Genomic DNA, 19,603 nt, shown 5'->3' on the forward strand with positions numbered 1-19,603 from the left:
TCAAAGAGTCGTAGAACTAGTGCCTGCACAAAATGCCTGACTTTGATGCCCACTTAGTATGTGTTTACTGTCTTAGGATGCTCATCATGAGGTAAACTGTGAAATTTGTTCTGGCTTCAACGAAAGAGCCTGGAATGAATGCAGGAACAAGTTTATACTTTATAGACTGCTACCTTCTTCCTCAATATCTGGTGCTTCCCCCTCTGCAAATAAACCAGTGGAAAAATATCAGGGTGAGAAAGAAGACAAGTCTAACAAAATGTCCAAAGAAAAATGAAAGGCTAAAGAGTCAAGGAGGTGCTCCCCTGAGCACTCTCCTCTCTCGTTGCTGGCTTCAGCTCGACCATCAAAAATATCTAAACTTTCACATGTGTTTACCTCTTTGGATCCAGTGTTACCTTCAGGCAAGTCTCCTTCCCATAAACAACCTCGGTTCTCTCCAGAACCAGTTCCATTAAGGCTGCATTCTCCATTTCTACAAGAAACTCCCTGCAGAGTTTCTAGACCACCATCTATCTCCTCATCCTTCTGTTCCTCCTGGAGCCTGTCTAAAGTAGATTTGAACAGGATTATGAGAAAATCTTTTAGGACCCAAGTTCATTTGGGAGTGCTTCCATCTCCTATCAGATCAGTGAGTTTCACACCAGCCCAAACACCAATAGTAACTCCTACACTGATCCATCATTTTGACTTCACTGATTCAGGATTCATGAACCATGGGATTGTCTGGGTCATATCCAAAAGACTTGACCTTTGTTAACTCTGTCTTCCCTGATCCAGCTGGCACAGACCTTGTCAGAGCAAGAGGGATCTCTGAGCCATAGCTTCTGTGCCAGATCCAGGGGTAGGAGATCAACTCCAAGGTTTTCAGAGACATCCCTTCCCCTCAGGGCTTTGGACCCTGATAGTTCAGCTCCGACCTCTGCGTCGATGCAAGGTCATGGGGAAGTCTTGGATTTCTTTAGGCAGGTGGAATTGGCTCCTAATGGAACAGTCCTGTGCTCTCCATAGGCATATGTGTTTTAAGGAAGTGGAGGGAGGGAGCTCTCCACATGACTGGGGATAGGACATCATTATCCCCCTCATGTTCTCTCCTCTACACATCTGTCTTGGGTCCTGAGTCTGCTCATTTTGTCCTGTCTGAGCACCTGTTGCATTTAAACCTTGAGGTAGTCCTTTTGCAACACTCTTCCCACACATCCACATCCTCTTTAGACCACCCCTATGAAGATATTCCCCTTAGGCATAAGTACAAGCAGAAACGCATTGATTCCCCACAAAAATGTTTAACAGAGGACACGGACTTTGAAGGGGAGGGGATTCCCCAAGGTCACCACTTGAGGATGTCTCATTTGGAGAAATAGTCTAGCTATAACTGCATGGTTTCTCCACTTTCTTTGATAACTAGACAGTCTAATCTCTCATGCCAAGTACTGTGTATCTTTACTGTTTTACAAAAGGATTACACTGAGAAGATATACAAATGGAAAAGATTTTGTAATCAACGCAATGAGAGACACTTAGACACTTTTTCGTCACCCATTCCAATGGTGTTAGCTTTTCTGGCCTGTGTTTTCCATGCTGGCACAAATTACTCTGAGATCAGGGTACAACTGGTTACAATCTCTAATGTTGTTGTGTCTTTCGGCTTTTCCTGGTTAGGGGTCGCCACAGCGGAACTCCGCTCCGCTAATGATTGGCTGTAGATTTTTACATGCAGAGTTGCCGGCCCTGACGCACAACCTTCACTGAAGGTACACCCATTCACGCATGTCTCCACACAGAAGACGCTCTAGCTGAGAATTGAACAGGACAACGTTTTACTGCGAGGCGACAACGCTACCGCAGCACCACCACTGCAGTTGGTTACAATCTCTAATAGTCATGTAAAATAAGGTTCATTTATTGTTGGCCTCCCTTAAACTACACAAAGTCTTTCTTAAAGGTACATTTTTACTCGGACAACCTGTCAAGGATCCTCCCCCTTCATGGGATTTGTCATTTTTTTCCTCCAGGCACAACCTCCTTTTGAACTAGCAGCAAATGTTGACTTAACATTTGTAAAAGACTGTCTGATTTTGAGCCTATACATACAGCATACTTCAAGTTTTTATGTTGGAAACTCTTTTCTTACTTGACCATCTCCACTACAAGGATTTCTGAACATGTAGGCAGAGAAGTAACTAAATTGGTAGTCCTCATACTGGTGCCCCTCAAAATAAGTTGAAGAATAAGAAAAAAAGTAGCTATACTGCTTTGAGGTCTTTACTAACCTATCAAAAACTGATCTAAATAAACTAGACTCCTGCTATAACAGAATAGCGAAGTTTGTCACCAGCCAACCCCACAGAACACTCCACTGCACTGCTCTCCGACAGCTCAACTGGTTAGAACTATTATTACTAAAACAACTTTCACTTGCCCATAAAATCATATTCAACCCTTCCGACTGCCTAGGTTACCAAACCTTGTCCAGCCAAACACAAACTGTAGACTCCTCAGGTCATTCAACAAACTAATGCTAAAAGTAACCCAATCTCACGACTATCACGGAGACTCCCATAAAATAGCCAAAGATTGAAACACCCTTCCTCAACAGATAACTAAAAACCCCAACCTGTCCACATTTAAAACTACCCTGAAAGACTATTTAAATTGGCTATGCCCCTGTATTGCTCCCAATTTATATTCTTCACGTTAGCCCAAATAGTGCTCATCCCAGATAGGGCTATCCCACTATATCGGTCTTATCTTTACCAATCTTTGTTTCTTCAGATGACCTAACTTGTAAAACTACATGACCAATTTTGGTCTTTCAGAAGTGACTCGCCTTGTAAAGCTACATGACTTATGTACCTCATATATATTGTATAAAAAATTAGTGTTCCTGTATGCCTGAAACATGCATGTTTATATTGTATTCTGTTATATTTTGCTATAATATTTTTGATCTGAAGTAGTTAACTTCATTTGTGCATCAACCTATGGGTTATCGGATCAGAGCCGGCAGTTTCCAACAGCTAAGATCCGAGCTCTAAGCTCCTCCCCCTTACCCATAACTCCCTGCCATCCCTTCCTGACCTCAGATCTAGTTTGCTGCGGTTACGCCAGTAGCTTGATCTCGAGCTTCCAGGTCTTCGTAAGCTTTTTCTGTGAGAAAAATCTTTTCTCTCGACTTATAGTTAGTATTTTGAGTGAGTTTTGTGATCTTTCCATTAGTTTAGTGTAATTGTTAGCCTTTCCCTCCCCCATTTCTCATCAAAGCATTAGTGTGTGTGTGTGTGTGTGTGTGTGTGTGTGTGTGTGTGTGTGTGTGTGTGTGTGTGTGTGTGTGTTTTTAGGTTGTCATGTCTGAGGCCGCCAAAACTTTCTTCTCCAAGTGTACCGAGTGTGGCCATAAGCTTTCCCCGGCTGATGGCCACACTTTGTGCGTTATATGCCTTGGGGTTGAACATCTGTCTTCTGGCTGCAATATTTGTGCAGCGTTCAACCTCAGGGCCATCAGGGGCCGGAGGTCGAAGCTGATTCTGGCGGGACTTCTGCCCCTGGACTCGGCTCCGTCCTCCGGTCCCTCTGTGGCTCCTGCTGCAGCGCCTACGGATACTTCCCTTCCCCTGGCCGGGACTCAACCTCCCACCTTGGGCCAGGAGGATAGGGAAGCCAGGAGGGAGAAGTGCAGAGAAAAACACAAGCGGCGGGCCGAAGCCTCTGCTTCGGCCCCGCCAGCCAAGCGAGCTTCTCCCCCCGGGACGTCCGGGCCTTCTCCTTCCCAGCTCCATTCCCCCAGCTTTTCGCCGGGGCCGGAGGAGGATGAGGCCCGGTCTCCTTCGAGGTCATCGAGGCGGCACTCCATTCCCGCCTCGGTGGCCTCTTCCTGGTCCACGAGAAGCCTAACCGATGCAGACTTGGACCGGATGATGAGAAGGTTGCTTCAGGCCCAGCTGCAGATGGGAGTGCTCCTGCCTCCCCCCCCCCCCCTCTGGGGGGAGCTCTACCCCTTTTTTCACCCCGATTGCTCCTTCCCCGACCCACTTTCTGGGTTCGGGGTCTACGGAGCAGAGTAGCGTCGGAGCCGGGGGAATGTCGGCGCCGACGGAGTCTGGTACTTCGGCCCTGACAGCGCCCTCGAGCCTGTCTGGTCCCTTTTCTTCGGATCCAGGCTGAGTCGAGCTTCGGATCCGAGGCGGTCAGTATGCCTTCGGCTCTGGGTAGGTCTGAGTGTACTGGCCCTTCGGATCCGATCGCATTGGCTCTGGCCCCGATCTGCTCTTCGGATCCAAGGGAGGGTCTGCTCTCTGATCCTAGGGAGAGCGGCTCTCCTTCCGCATTCAACGTGGTGGAGAGGGTTCTGTCGAGGGATTCCAGGCCCCCCCGGCCTTAGCTAGCGCTCCACCCTGCAACTCCCTCGCAAATTGGTCCGACTTCCATCACCCGGCCCCAGGGACAGCCTGCTCAGACGTCCCAGATCGTTCCCTTGTTGGAACAGGACGTGGTTGGTGAGGCCTCCTCGGACAGCCCCCCCGAGGAAGTTCCTCACAAACGCAAGTCCAAGAGGAGGCACTTGGACTCCCCTGAGTCCTTGACAGAGGACATGGACTTGGAGGAAGGGGAAGGTTCCCTAAGATCACCCCCTAAGACGTCTCCTTTAAGACATCATGGAGATGCTCAGGATCGGGGGGGGGGTCTGCCCCAAAGCCTACTTCGGACGAGTCCGTGTTCCTGGAGGCATTTGAAGCAGGCCCGTCTACATCTTGGGAGTCCCCTTCAGCCGATCCCCTGGTAGATTTGATCACTACCAGGGCATGGAAGGAGCCGGACACTGTGGAGCCCGTCCCTAAGAGGCCTGACAGAATTCTCAGCCCCCCCTCAGACAGGTCACATTGGAGTAAGGGAACCCCCGTAGATGCCATGTTGGTGGCAACAGCCACCAAAAGGGAACTGGCCCTGGAGAGTCCCTCAGTCCATTCCCCTGACAAGGAGTCTCGGGCGATGGACCGTTTGGGGAAGCGGATGTTTGCTTCACCTACCTTCTCCATAATGTCACTGAACTACATGGCACACGTCATACGGCTCCAGCGGGATCTTATTAAAGAATATGCTGGGTCGCCCCCAGAGTCCATGTCGGCAGAGGACAAACAGGTGTACTCTACCCGAATGGCCACTCTCAGGTCGATTTCCAATACCTCCTATGCAGCTACTGTCCCATGCTATGGAAGGAGCCGCTGGAGCTAGCGGAGCGGGTGTCATCCTAAGGCGACAGGTGGCTCCGCCACTGATTTCACAGAACCCTTCAAGGCATCATTCGCTAATGCCCCGTTTGATGGTTCTGCCCTCTTTGGCAAGACCGTACGTGATACGTTGGTCCAGAGCGAGAAGGACGGGAAGACGTTGTCTGCCGTCAGAGTCCGCTTCTCTGCTTCCCAGAGGTCCTTCTCAAAGAACCAAAAGGGACAGAAGAAGATGTGGTTCCGAAAGTCTCAGCAATCCCGTTTTGCCCCGGACACACCGTCCTTCAGAGGCAGAGCAGGACAGGGTGGACGCCGCCCTAGAGGCAGAGGGGGCCCGAAGAACTTTGGGTCCAGAGAACCTTTCTCTGATCGGCCCACGCAGCAACCCTGAGGAGTTACCCGACTGCTCCACTCTGGAGGCAGTCGGGGGGGCATTTCTCGAAGCACCTAGCAGCTTGGGAGTCAATCACGACAGACCACTGGGTGCTTCGAATTATATCCAGAGGCTACGAGATTCCGTTTCTCCATTCCCCTGTCAGATCCACAGGTGCCTCCCCGAGATTCCGTTTCTCCATTCCCCTGTCAGATCCACAGGTGCCTCCCCGATGTCCCACTCGATCAGAGGGAGGCCGCAGCCGCAGAAATTCGTCAGCTGCTAGAACCAGCACGTCCCCTCAGACCAGTATGGATCGGGCTTTTAGTCCAGGTTCTTCTTGGTGCCAAAAAAGACGGTGGACTTAAGACCAATCCTCGACCTATCCCTCCTGAACCTGACAATAGCCAAAGAAAAGTTCCAGATGGTCACTCTTCAATCCATTCTCCCCCTCTTACAGGAGAATGACTGGATGTGCTCCATAGACCTCAAGGATGCGTACTACCACATCTTGATGGACAGACTATCCAGGAGGTTTCTCCACTTCAGGCTAGGAGCCAGCCATTACCAATTCAGGGTCCTCCCCTTTGGTCTCACAACAGCCCCCCGGGTGTTCACCAAAGTGTTAGCGGTGGTAGCGGCCCACCTGAGACTCCAGGGAATTCAGGTCTTTCCATACCTGGATGACTGGTTCCTGACCGCCCCCACAAGGCATCTACTCTGCACAGCCAGGAATTTCTTTCTTCACCTAGCTCCCCCGGCTGGGGATCACGATCCACGCTGGAAAATCCTCCCTGCTCCCGACTCAGGTCATAGATTTTATCGGAGCCAGGTTGGACTCACGCCAGCTCTTAGCCTTCTTAACTCCGGACCGGATGCGATCTCTAAGACTCCATGTGCAGGCCATTCTTCATTGCCCAACCCCTCTGACGGAATTGGTCCTGAGGGCCCTAAGTTCGATGGCGGCTACCATCAATCTCCTTCCCATGGCGCGCCTAAACATGAGAATCCTGCAATGGACCCTCCAAGTCCATTGGTCCTTCCTGCGTTATCCCCGGAGCCATCCTGTCCCTCTCAGCAGGGTTTGCAGGAGTGCCCTCTTATGGTGGCTCCAATCTCCGGACCTCCAAAAGGGGCGCCCCTTCTCTGTCCCCTCCCCTAGCCACAGTGACCACGGACGCCTCTCGCCTCGGGTGGGGGGAGGGCATTGTTTCGGCAGGACCATCCAAGGCACGTGGAACCAGACTGAGACCTCACTGCATATCAGTGTCCTAGAGATGAGGGCGGTGAACCTTCTTCCCGTCGGGACTATTGCGATCCAAACGGACAACATGGCAGTTGTTTGGTACATCAACAAACAAGGGGGAACCAGGTCCTAGCCACTTTGTCGAGAGGCCATGAGAGTTTGGGGATGGGCGATTTGCACCAACTGCTTTCTCGTAGCGACGCACGTTCCGGGCCAGTCCAACATCCTAGCTGACAAATTGAGTCACCATCCTCTCGCCGTACGAATGGTCTCTGAATCCCAAAGTAGCGAAGCAGATCTTCTCCAAATGGGGTCAACCTTGTTGCGATCTTTTCACCTCTCCTTCATACACGAAGTGCAACAGCTACTTCGCTCTAATTCCCCCACCCGGGGAATCCCCAAGAGACGCTCTGGTGCATGCTTGGCCACCCGGTCTACTTTATGCTTACCCACATCTTCCCCTCATGCTGAAGTTTCTGCAGAAAGCCAGACGGTTGGGGAGCACAATAATCCTCATTGCCCCATTCTGGCCTCGTCGGGCATGGTTCCCTTATCTATGGTCTCATCTAGTGAATCCTCCCTGGATTCTAGATCCTGTCCCGGATCTGATCTCTCACCCCTTGGGCCTTTTGGCCCCGAACCTGGACAACCTCAAGCTCACGGCTTGGTTGATCCAGTTCCACTGTTAGCTAGGACTCCCGGTATCTCTTCCTCAGTCAAAGCGATCCTAGTGGCTGCTCACAAGCCGTCTACTAGGAATGTTTATCGTAGCAAATAGAAACGTTTTTCTATTTGGGCAGAACGTCAGAAGCTGGATCCTTTCACAGCTCTGTTACCAGCTGTGCTGGATTTTCTGTCAGGATTATTTGATCAAGGTGCTAGCTCTTCCACAGTCAAAGTACAATTGGCAGCTATCGCTCATTACCATATTGGATGTGATCTTGGCCCTTTGACCTCATCCAGATTGTGTAAGGCCTTCTTAAAAGGCACCTTCTTACTAAGGCCTCCGGTGAAGGATGTAATTCCTCCTTGGAACTTATCGCTGGTACTCCAGGCCTTTACAGCTTCTCCCTTTGAGCCTGCTGCTTCGGTAGATCTCAAATTCTTATCCTGGAAAATGGCTTTTCTGGTTGCTATTACTTCGGCGAAAAGGGTTTCGGAGCTTCAAGCCCTTTGTGCCAAGCCACCGTACTTGACTTTCCACTAGGGTAGGGTATTCCTCAGGACCAATTCCTCCTTTCTCCCCAAAATTGCTTCCGAATCTAACATCAACCAGTCTATTAATTTGCCAGTCTTCTTTCCCAATTACCAAAATAAAGGCGAATATAAGTTGCACTCTTTGGATGTACACAGACGGTTAAGATTCTATTTGCACAGGACAGCCGGTCATAGGCAATCAGACCAGCTGTTTGTGTCCTTTGCTAAATCTTTCTAAAGTCACACTGTCCAGGTGGATTTCCCAGTGTATTCTCCTGGCTTATGGGAGTTCTGGCCGGCCTGCTCCTCATGGAGTCCATGCCCATTCTACTCGGTCTGTTTCTACCTCTGCTGCTTTTCGAGCTAGAGTTTCATTGGATGACATTTGCTCTGCTGCCACGTGGGCTTCTTCTCATACATTTATAAACCACTATAAGTTGGATCTGGTTTCCAGAGGGAGAGCATCCTTTGGCTCTGCAGTGCTCTGGAACATCCTTCCATAAGGGCCTCCCAAGATTCAGGTAGCTGGGGACTCTGTCCCATAGGTTGATGCACAAATGAAGTTAACTACTTCAGATTAAGAAGTTATGTACTCACCATAACATTCCATCTGAGTAGGTAAACTTCATTTGTCAGCAACCGTCCCTCCCTCTGTCCCCCTGTCCTCTTCGGATGTTCATAGATATTCCTGCTTCATGGTGGATTGTACCCAGTTTACACTAGGCAGGTTGTGATTGCAAGTCTTGCTCTTAGACAAACTTGATCTGAGGTCAGGAAGGGATGGCAGGGAGTTATGGGTAAGGGGGAGGAGCTTGGAGCTCGGATCTTAGCTGTTGGAAACTGCCAGCTCGGATCCGATAACCCATAGGTTGCTGACAAATGAAGTTTACCTACTCAGATGGAACGTTATGGTGAGTGCATAACTTCTTTACATATTTGTTAGCAATGTACTACTTAAGCTAAGTTTACTGCTTGTACCTTAATGTTCTTTTGGTTGTGGATCTTTTCTCCCCGGGTCTGCACTGAAAACGGGTTTTTTTTCAACCTAGTCGGGCACTACCCAGTTAACAAATGTAAATAAGATAAGCTGCTCTCCAGTTAAGCAGTTATAGAGCAAAAAGAAAGAAAAAACAACAACGTAAAGGCAGCTCTTCTTGCTTCTGCTTCACTATCGTACCATTCATTGAACAGCTGCACAACCATGACTTTAAGTGAATAGAAACTTTATTCCTCACTCTGCTTCTGCATTGCGTATGGACCATGTCTCTTAACAGCTTGCACGCCCCCCCACCCCCACCCTAGCTACAGTTCTGCTTGATTTAAAAAAAAAATCTTGTAAAAGATTTCTCTAAGGACAGTGTCTTTGAGAACAAATCCCTCTTTTTTTTTTACCTGATGTAATCTTGAGTGTACTTTTAAAATTGCTGCAGTCATATGTTTTCTTCACTGTACAGCTCATAGAGAGCAGTATAAAATCAGTGGCTAGAGTGACAGCACTTCAAAGTTTTCTTGGCTTAGAAGATAGAGGCTAGAGCTTTGCCATATAGGAACAGTAATAATAAAAATCCCACACCCTGGCGTATAAATAGCAAAAAAGAAAAGGGATGATGCATTCTGTGACTTTGCAAGTCAACTTGTTGAAGTTAATGGGTCTGTAGTTTCCTGGATCAGTGGAATGTGTGCCGTTGTGTAGGGGCTTCACCATACTTTGGGAACAAATCCGGTAGCTAAGTTCAGACTAATCAGTTTAAGAAGGGGCTCCACAAGGACAATTTAGGTATTCTTTATTAGGCATTCAGGTAAATCATCGGGTGCCATAGAAGTAGCATTTTTGGTTTTGGAGAGTGCCTTCATTGTTTGTTCCTTTGCAATATTACATTCTCAGCAATATTACATTCTCAACAAGTATAAACGGCATGGGAACTCACTTCATTTAGTCCACCACTCATACATTCTTCTATCAAGAAAAGCTATTTAGTCCACCATTCATACATTCTTCTATCAAGAAAAGCTATATGGAGATGATAATGTTGCTAGAATCCAAATGAGTATCCCTTTTGTATTCATTACTTTCAGTGATACGATGATGGCAAATAGGATGCACCCAAATAGACATCCTCAGTCACTGAAGAGATCATATAAACTACATAATTTCAACTAAGGTAAGAAAGGTATTTGTAGTGACATAATTAACTGATGTTTGGAAATAGCACATTTTAACTTTGAAATAACTAGAAAATGTTTTTGAAGTAAACTTATGGTTTTATTGGTTTGAATTTGTTTCATGTGGTACTTATTTTTATTTCAGTGGGCAATCATGGTTATGACAATACCCTGCAAGATATGCACCCAATTTTTGTGGCCTATGGACCAGCTTTCAAGAAGAATTATTTCAAAGAAACTATGGAATCGGTTGACCTCTATCCACTGATGTGCCACATCCTTGGTATAAGTCCTTTGCCAAACAATGGATCTATCAACAGAGTGCTAGACCTTCTGGACAGTACTGATCCTAGCAGTCAAACCAAAGCTACAGATTCATACTCCTGGGTATTAGGGGCTGTTTTTGGCATTGTGATTGTTGCTGTGTTCCTTGTTATTTTCATTAAGCAGGTCACTTTAAGTCAACTGCATACAGTACAGGTGCCACAGAGTGAGATGACACAACCATTGTTAGAGGGCTAAGTGCATGTTGTGGCCAAGCTGATGATCACTTTATGAAGCTCCTGGATTGGCTGTCTCTCAGCTAATACATTACAGAAGACTCCGAAATTGTGTACTGTCTCTAAACTAGCTTTCAATCATAGGACCCTCTGTAGCAATACTAAACAACTACAGTGGTTTGAAGGGTGGATTTGACACCACACAAAGAAATGTTTCTTTAAGAAAGTGGATCCTTTTTCAGAGCTTTGAGCTGCAATTTTTTTGATCCTGGCAGGGAGAGAGAAAACATTCTGAACAAATGAAAAGCAGTTTGGTCATTTTGCAGAGGGCCAACACTATACTAACTTGTGTCCTGTATGTACCATCATCATCTAGCTACTCACTGGTCCTCATATTGTGCTACGGCTCCATCCAGTTTAGGAAAGGATACTTCTATTAGTAGCTTCCCCCTGGGAGACCCATCTTTCTGCTTTTGCCATTGGAGAAACAGAGATAAATTCCTGCAAGAGTCTGGAAATCTATGGTGTCATTTGGTTAATTTCCGTTCAAATGAGAAACCTTTTCTTTTGTTACAGACTTCGATGTGGAGTGATGTCAGTATGATATCTGCTGACATTGGTTCCATTTCTAAACTGACAAAAGTACACCATTTTTCTCCCTTTGACAAATGTCCCCCATTCAATAGCTTTAGTCACCATTCTTTGAAAAGAGGAGGGCTCTCCTTTGAACGCATTTCATACCTGGTCAGTATCAGTGAAAACAGTACTGGTCACACATGTGGCTGTTAGATTGTTCCTTGTATCCTGAAGACTTTTTTGCTTAAATTTGTGTATTCTTTTCCTAAAGTTTTGCTGAGTGTACCCTTGTAGGTCTATTGGCCTGCCTGTTTGCAGTGATGCAAAGTGATTGCTTCTAAGAAACCTAATTTGATGGTAATTCACGTGTAAGTAAAATGATTAATTGATGTGTAAAATACTATTCCATGTCGCATCAAAACATATGATTTTAACTTATGAAAATCCTGCTGGAATTTTAATGATTCCTGCCACAGTTTTAATGTGAAAGCAGTGCATTCATTACATTATTGCTTTATACTGGTCAGGAAACTTTCCATAGTGAGTGTCTAGGCCAGTTTATGTAGTTTGAAGTAGCTGCAAGTTACGTAAATTATTTTTAGAAAATGTGAGGACATCACATAATGTGTCTCAGTACTGAGTGATAGTAATGTTTCCTAAATGGAGGTCTAGCACATGAACTCCAGTGGCACTGTTCACAAGCTCATAACCTTTACAGTGATAGGAGATGTATGTATTTCATTAAATAGTGAAATGTGCCTGTAACTGTCTTTCATGTCTATATCTATAAAACAGTGTGTATTTGTGCTTGTAAGCTAAGCATTCTGAAACATAGTTGGAATAGATCTTCTTTAAGGATGAGTATAAACTAGTCTGGTAGTTAAAAAAAAAAAAAACAAAAAAAAAAAAAAACACAGTGATATTTTTATTTATTTAGTTCTGTTAACTGGATTAATCCCATTTAGACAAAGTACCTTTACAAGGGAGGCACACTTCACAGTGCAAACTTGAGGAGTTTTGAAGTTGTGGTACATTGTCATAAAAAGGGTACCTCTCTTGGTGTCGGCTTGTAGGGGGCACTGAAGCTTAAAAAAAGGTTGATAACTTGTAGCCTTCATTAAATGATTGTGTTTTTTACACAGTTAGTAAACTCTCTGTCTGTTCTTGATTTGATTCAAGGCTGTTTATCTAAAAGCTAACAAGTAATAATAAGGCATACTATTATCCTAGAGTTCCAACCAGCTTCATTCCCTACTTTGCTGCTTTAAAATTTTTGCAAACTCTGTCAGAGAATACATTGGATGCATCTTTAGCATTAATTATTATTCTTTTGTCCTTTATTAGTGTATCACATTCCTGATTTTCCCTTTCATTTTGCTGTTATATTTGAAGAAAGGGTTACTATTGCCTTTACTCTGGTAACAAGGTTTGTCTCACAGCTTTCTTTTGCATTGTTGATAACTCTGTGTACAACACCATTTAATTTTAGTGTTTTGTGAAGGGATTTTTAAAGCTAAGCAGTGCTGTCTTTTTCTGTTGCAAAGTTTAATAATTGTATAGCATCATCAAGGGAGTTGTTTACTGAATTCCCCAGTATATTTCTGCACTAGAACTGATTTGGCAATGCATTCATCCATATGTGATGTACTTCATGTGCTACGTCAGTCTCAGTTTATGCATTTATGCTTAATATTACATCATAGTCATAGGTTCATAGGTGTGTACTAGGTTAATGGCCCTGGAGCCTTTACAAGCCTAGCCCATAGGATTACCCTGGCATCGTGTCACCCGACCTTAGTTTCCAGTGCCTCTGTCGAGTAAAGCCACTGGAGTGATCCCTGGCATGAATTTTCTATTTCCCATTCACTCATCAAGATTTCTCTTGAAGAGGGCCAGTGAGTTGCTCTGCTTGACATTTATGGGAAGCCTATTCCATAGCATGGGCAGTCTCTGGGTTATGAACCTGTCCCTCCAGCATGTTCTGTTGATTGTGGTAATGAGGTTGAGGTCTCTGGAGTGTGTGGTGCGGTGGGATTCAGATTTCTTCAGATGTCGCATTTGTAACAGAGCTGGGTCAGACATGGCTTTGTAAGTCAAGCAGGGATCGCCTCTAAGTAGGCGATATGAGACCGAGAATAGTTGGAGTTTTTTTAGTCTGTCCATGTAGGACAAATATTTAAGGCCTAGGATCCTTTTTGTGAGGTACTTTTGCGGCCTCTCCAGTTGTTGCAGGTGTTTAGTGAGGTACATGCCAAATGGGGCATTGTACTCCATGACTGGCCAAATGAGGGAAGAGTAGAGGGAGACAATGACCTCTTTCTTCCTGGATGCAAAACCCTTAGTAATGAGATGTGCCACATAGAAGGACTTTCTGACCACAGTGGCAATGTGGTGGTCAAAAGAGAGGTTGCTGTGTCAATCTGTGTTCCCAGATTCTGTGTTCAATGGAGTACCATAGATGTGGTAATTAATGGGAACCGGATTTTCCCATAGGGGATGACAACACATTTTTTGTCATTGAGCTAAAGGCCATGGTTCTGACATAGTTGTTGTTCTCGGTGAGGCCTTTCTGTAGGATGTCAGCATCACTTGGGGAGTTAATAATAGCTCCCTACTTGCTATCATCTGCGAACTTTGTCAGCCAGAGTCCCTTTGTGCTGGCCTGGACTTCAGAGAAGTAGATACTAAACAGGAGAGGACCCAGGACCGCACCTTGTGGGACTCCACTCGTGACTGGTCGGCGGTCTGACTTGGAGTCAGCTACTTTCATACTGTGGGTTCTACCTGTGAGCCAGTTTGCAACCCACCTAGTGATATAGTGGTTGATGCCAAGCTTAGTGAGTTTTTCTATGATTCCTGAGTGGGGAATGGTATCAAAGGCATTGGCCAGAACCACCTTGCCTTCATCCACAGCTCTGGTGACGGACTCAAAGAAGTTGACCAAGTTGAGCAGGCATGGTCTACCCTTCACAAAACCAAACTGTGTGGGATCCAGAGTTGGGAGATTCCCTATATCCTTTTTTATTGGGTCCATGATGATGCGTTCTATAGCTTTGCATATCAGACTTGTCAGGCTAATGGGGTGTTAGTGCTTGTTAGGCAGCTAGTGTACAGGATTAAGGCTGCAACCTTTACTGAGCTGCTTTCTGTAGTCAAGAAATGTATTCCTTCAGCATCTATTTGTCTTTTGTCTGATTCTGAGCAAGTCACTAAACCAAAATGAATTCTGAGGAAACCTGGCTAAGCTTTTCAGTGGTCTCATCAATGGCGTGCTTAGTAACCTGTGAAATCTATGTTGTGTGAATTACGCGTGCTTTAGCCTGTCTTATTTTGACTAGTTTCCTCTCACCTGCTCTCCTCCTGCCTTGGTATCTGTTTTCTGGTGTCCCTATTCTGCCTTGGATCCTATCTGGCATGGCTCCATACATTTCCTTTAGTAATAAAGGGAATATAAAGTATTCATTCAGTAGCTCTGCTTTGTTCATGTTATCAGTGATCTCCTTATGATACTTAACAGCCTGGCAAGGAGTGTATCTGTGTTCCTGCTTTCTGCAATATGCTGAAAAAGACTTCATTTCCTTAGCTGATGCCTTCTGCCAGCTTCATTCACTTTGCACCTTTGCTACATTCAGTGTATTTTTTTCTCTTGTTGTTCATTCGTTTTCTCATACCTGATTTATCCATGTCATAGTCAATGGAAATCCTTGGCTTATTTTTGTACTCTGTGGATAAAGACTTATTAGAAATATAAAAATTAATTACAGTATAACATTACAAACATGTAGTGCAGGCATCCTCTTCCTTTCACATGGCTTCATAAAAATTTAACATTTAGAGCTACACATTTTTCTTTTTTCTGGCTTTGTAATATACGAATTTTGGCCCTACCTACAACCCAAATGATCCAGGTTTGAATAACAAAAATCTGTATCTGAAGAAAGGCCTGGCTGGGACTGCAGCAATTTTGTTAAGTAATCTGGAGAATGTAAGCCTTCAAAGGGGGTTTACATCTTTTCTAGCTAACATATTGAGTGTAAGGAAGTGTACAATCCAAATTAGGCCAGGGAAGCAGACAGAACACTGTTCTTTCCAGCCAGTGAAAGGGGGAGGATGTTAGTATAATATTAAAGCATTTCATAACCTGTACTGGATGACAGTCACAAAACTTAGCTCTTATCTCAGTGTCCTAGGATGCCAGTCGTCAGGAGGAAGGACTGGACCAGTAGGAGGATAAGAAGCTTAATAGTCTTGACGGGATAGGGGAAAAAATAAGTAAATATGAGACTTTTTTTTTATTCCTCCACAATTTCACCACAGTCATAAATTATATGGATCAATTAATGAAATAAATCCATAAATTAATTAAACAAAATAAATCCATAAATTAATTAAACAAACGCACAAAAATTTCTTAAGTTTGACACTTGTGATCATTCATGCTGACACACCACTGTTAGCACAAAAAAACAACTTCACTGATTCAATGTATTCTTTAGGACGTGGACATTATTTGTATGTTGTACAATTAAGAGTTACATTGTTGGGCACAGTAATTTTATAAAACAAACTTTTAACATAACTGTCAAAGCTTATCTGTTCATTTTTATGCAAGTATAATGAACAGTACATTATAGTGCTGCTAAACAAATACTATACCTGTCTGGCATGGCTCCTTGCCTTTCTCTTATTAATAAAGGTAATATAAAGTATTCATTCAGTAGTTCTGCTTTCTGCTGTAATCTGTTAAACACTTTTATTCAGACCTAACATAGTTTCACACAAGTCTTTATTATCCAAGTACAAAAGGTTAATTTGTCAGTTTTAATTCACTTTGGTCATATTTAACTCAGTTAAACACACAGAAACGCCATATGCAAAGGACAAGTCAGTAATTTGTATTACAGTGTTTGCATTAGTGATGCAGATAACTGTCAAGCTGGTAATATAAATCAGTACAGTGAGAAAGCATGTAAGCTAAATTTTGTGAAAAATGGATGCTGTGTATTGGGCATTTCTTACATCTTGAGGTTTATTTAGGAGTTGCTAAAACAGCTATTAGTTTAGCAGTATTCTTGTATACTGAGCTCATTCTAAGATGCAGTCTGCTGTACTCTGAATCTGTAAAGAAGTCTTGAGCACTGAACTATGCTGCAATGCATCAGAACACAGTTGTTACAGGAAGTTGACGTTACTCTGACTAAAGATACAAGATGTACCTGAATCAGTTTAGCAATTTTATCAGCTGAAATAGACCAGCTAAGTTGTTAAAGAATAGTCAGGGTAGTCTTACAGGAAATGGTTCAAGTTATTTAAATGATGCATCTTACATTTACTGAACACTAGCACTAAGAAAGTAGATTTCAGTACAACTCTTGACATCAATTTGAAGACTTATTTAAACTCGAGCAGATGGTGATGCCATCGACCTATCTAGATTTCTTTACAGAGTTCAGTTGTGTTCTGGTGCATTGCAGTAAAGTTTTTCTACTGTAAACATTATTGCTTGCTGTATAGATTTGCTGTAGCTCCCATTGTCTTTGGTTGCAAGGTCCTCGAGCTTTCATGATGTCAGGGGGCCTCATTTTTTAACTAACCCCGCCTGCATAAAAGCAGCAGTAAAATTTGATTGCAGTTTCATTAACACTATTGTATGTTAATAGCTGGCAGCTGAACAAAATGTTGATGGTGTTTACGTGTCCCTAATACTACTACTAATTACATCTGCAAAATAATTTGCACTGAAACTACATCTTGAAATGATTTGTGTGAATCAGATTAATTTCAAAGGCAAACCAATGTATGCTGAACATTTTTTTCTTTTTTCTTTTGTGTGTGTGTGTGTGTGTGTGTGTGTGTGTGTGTGTGTGTGTGTCTGTCTGTGTGTGTGTCTGTCTGTGTGTGTGTCTGTGTGTGTGTCTGTCTGTGTGTGTCTGTCTGTGTGTGTGTCTGTCTGTGTGTGTCTGTGTGTGTGTGTCTGTCTGTGTGTGTGTCTGTCTGTGTGTGTGTGTCTGTCTGTGTGTGTGTCTGTCTGTGTGTCTGTCTGTGTGTGTGTCTGTCTGTGTGTGTGTCTGTCTGTGTGTGTGTCTGTCTGTGTGTGTCTGTCTGTGTGTGTGTGTGTGTGTGTGTGTGTGTGTGTGTGCGTTTATACTGTAGTAAGTCTTCAGCCTCCATTGCTAATGAATTTCATTTCGTCTTCCCAGTGACAAGGAAACATTTTCTAGAGTAGAAATGTATACAACCGTCATGGACAAATCCAAAATGTATTTGCTGCTTCATTGTTACACAACTGTCTGTTTCAGGCAGAAAACATCTTGTACTTTGCAGATGTTATTTTAAAAAATAGAAATCGGACAAAGAACAGCACTTTTAGATATTTGAACAACTGTGCAGGGATGCCTTTATTTCTTATGCAGTCACACAGGTCACGCTTGTATCTGTCATGTGTTGTGTAAATCCATATTCAGGAATATGATTTTAAACAGTAGCGCATTTCTTCTCCATATATTTTAATTGAAGGAGCTTCAGTTGTCATATAATAAGGAGCTGCAGTTGTCATATAATAGCATAGTCATTCACTTCATTGGAAGAGGTAAACAGTGGACAACTTCTGAGTTGGTTTCCTAAGCCAACATACGAAAACTAATTGCCTTGCTGAAAATAATCATGCACATCATTTTACAAATCACACCACACAGTTGTTTGGAAGAAATGGCCACAGCCATGTATTTATTATGCCAATCAAATTAGGTATCAAATTGGTGCTTGATCATAAGTCAGTGCCAATCAAATCACTGCCACCCAAGAATGTTCAGATGTGTGTAAAGGACAGAACTTAGAAAAAAATCAAATCCCATCAACCAGGCCATAACATACTACCGTACTTCCTGTAAATGCTCAACCAACACCAATGGCTGAAGGGATCTACAACCAAACATCAACAGTCCCGTTACCTTTCAGCCAGATACCAGTGGCTGAAGGGGCTCTTCCAGTTGCGGGACCCCAGGTTGTGGACCCCAACTTGCCCGCTGCACCATGGGCAGCCCACCCAGAGAAGGGCCAAGCTGTCTGAGCCTGCACCCCTCCCCAGGCCAAGCACTCTCCTTTACAATTTTAGTTTTCCAAGTCTGCCCTTTTGCCACTGGAAGGTGGCTTGTCCTACATGCCATCTTTCCCTCAAACACATCTGCTGACATTGCCATTCCTTCTTTAAGTATCTCTCTAAATAAATTTGTTTCTGAATGCGATAAGTGAACTCCATTCACTTGTGTACAGTTCTGGTGAACTGACTATATGGTGCAGTACCCAACCCCCTAGTTGTCGTACCTGTTGTCTAATGAATCTTTTGGTCAACTTCCTAGCCCTTTCCACTTCTCTGACATTATTTGCTCATTGCTGGACTGGTCTTGGAAATATATGACCGCACATGCTTAATGTTCAGCCAGATCTGTATGCTCTGGCTGGACCATTGACAAATTTTATTTTTTGAGGATCAACAATGGGCTGCTTGTCCCATTATTCCCCCATACGTAATACAGATAAACTTGGCTCAGGTAATAACTCAGAATACTCTGGTAAAGCTGTCAGCATGTGCCACCACTGCATATCTCTGCTTCCCAGCCACCTACCCACATTTCTCTTTCCTTGAAACCCAAGTTTCCTCCAGATTCACTGAATTCTATAGATGCATGGTACATGAAAGAATACCTCCGAATCCACACCTCTGTCAGCTGCTTTGTGATCCCTGCAAAAGAGAATGCTGATTAGTCATCATGATCTGACGTATCTTCTGTAAGCTTGTGATCTCTGACTTAAGTGCAGTACCTCAATTTCTGATACCAATTTGCGTAGGCATGTGATTCGGCCCTTATTGTGAAGGAATGAGTTGTTAACTTGCTAATGTCAAGACCCAGCCTTGCTATGGCTTTCCAGGGCTGCCCTGGCTTGGTAACTAGATAAGGGAGCACAATCTATGTGACACAAGAACAGTGCATCACCACTCTGACGCATCACCTGGTATTTCTTAAAACATATGTCTCACCCTCTAGCTGTCAAAGGAGCGAGCTTCTGTCATACTCCTTTTCCTAGCTAGGAAATTTTACTCCATCAATTAACCCCTACTCTGTCAGCCTCTAGCTTGATATCACTAAACTGTAGAACCCAGACAGTTGTCACTCTTATTGCACTATCTCTGTGAGAAACACAGGCACGGTGTATACTCCAAACTCCATATCTCGTTCATAACTCCCCATAGCCATGCAAAATTACTTGGTTTGATGGACTGATGCAAATCTGCTCCCTTGACCTCTGTTCTTATTGGAGC

At 44.3% G+C, this 19,603-nt stretch overlaps 1 protein-coding gene across 2 annotated transcripts in view; it reads left to right on the forward strand.

Annotated features, from left to right (window-relative positions):
• Nucleotides 1–12,438, forward strand: part of ENPP5 (ectonucleotide pyrophosphatase/phosphodiesterase family member 5) — a 299,411-nt gene extending 286,973 nt beyond the window's left edge. For both annotated transcript variants that reach the window (XM_044062643.1, XM_044062644.1), the window contains exon 4: nucleotides 10,353–12,438. In XM_044062643.1, coding sequence (XP_043918578.1) covers nucleotides 10,353–10,729 — 377 coding nt within the window. In that variant the 3' untranslated portion in view covers nucleotides 10,730–12,438. The remainder of the gene's footprint in view (nucleotides 1–10,352) is intronic.
• Nucleotides 12,439–19,603: the final 7,165 nt, after the last annotated feature.

This window comes from Protopterus annectens, chromosome 2.part1 (genome assembly GCF_019279795.1).
Source record: "Protopterus annectens isolate FY-2018-M chromosome 2.part1, PAN1.0, whole genome shotgun sequence".
Lineage (NCBI taxonomy): Eukaryota > Metazoa > Chordata > Ceratodontiformes > Protopteridae > Protopterus > Protopterus annectens.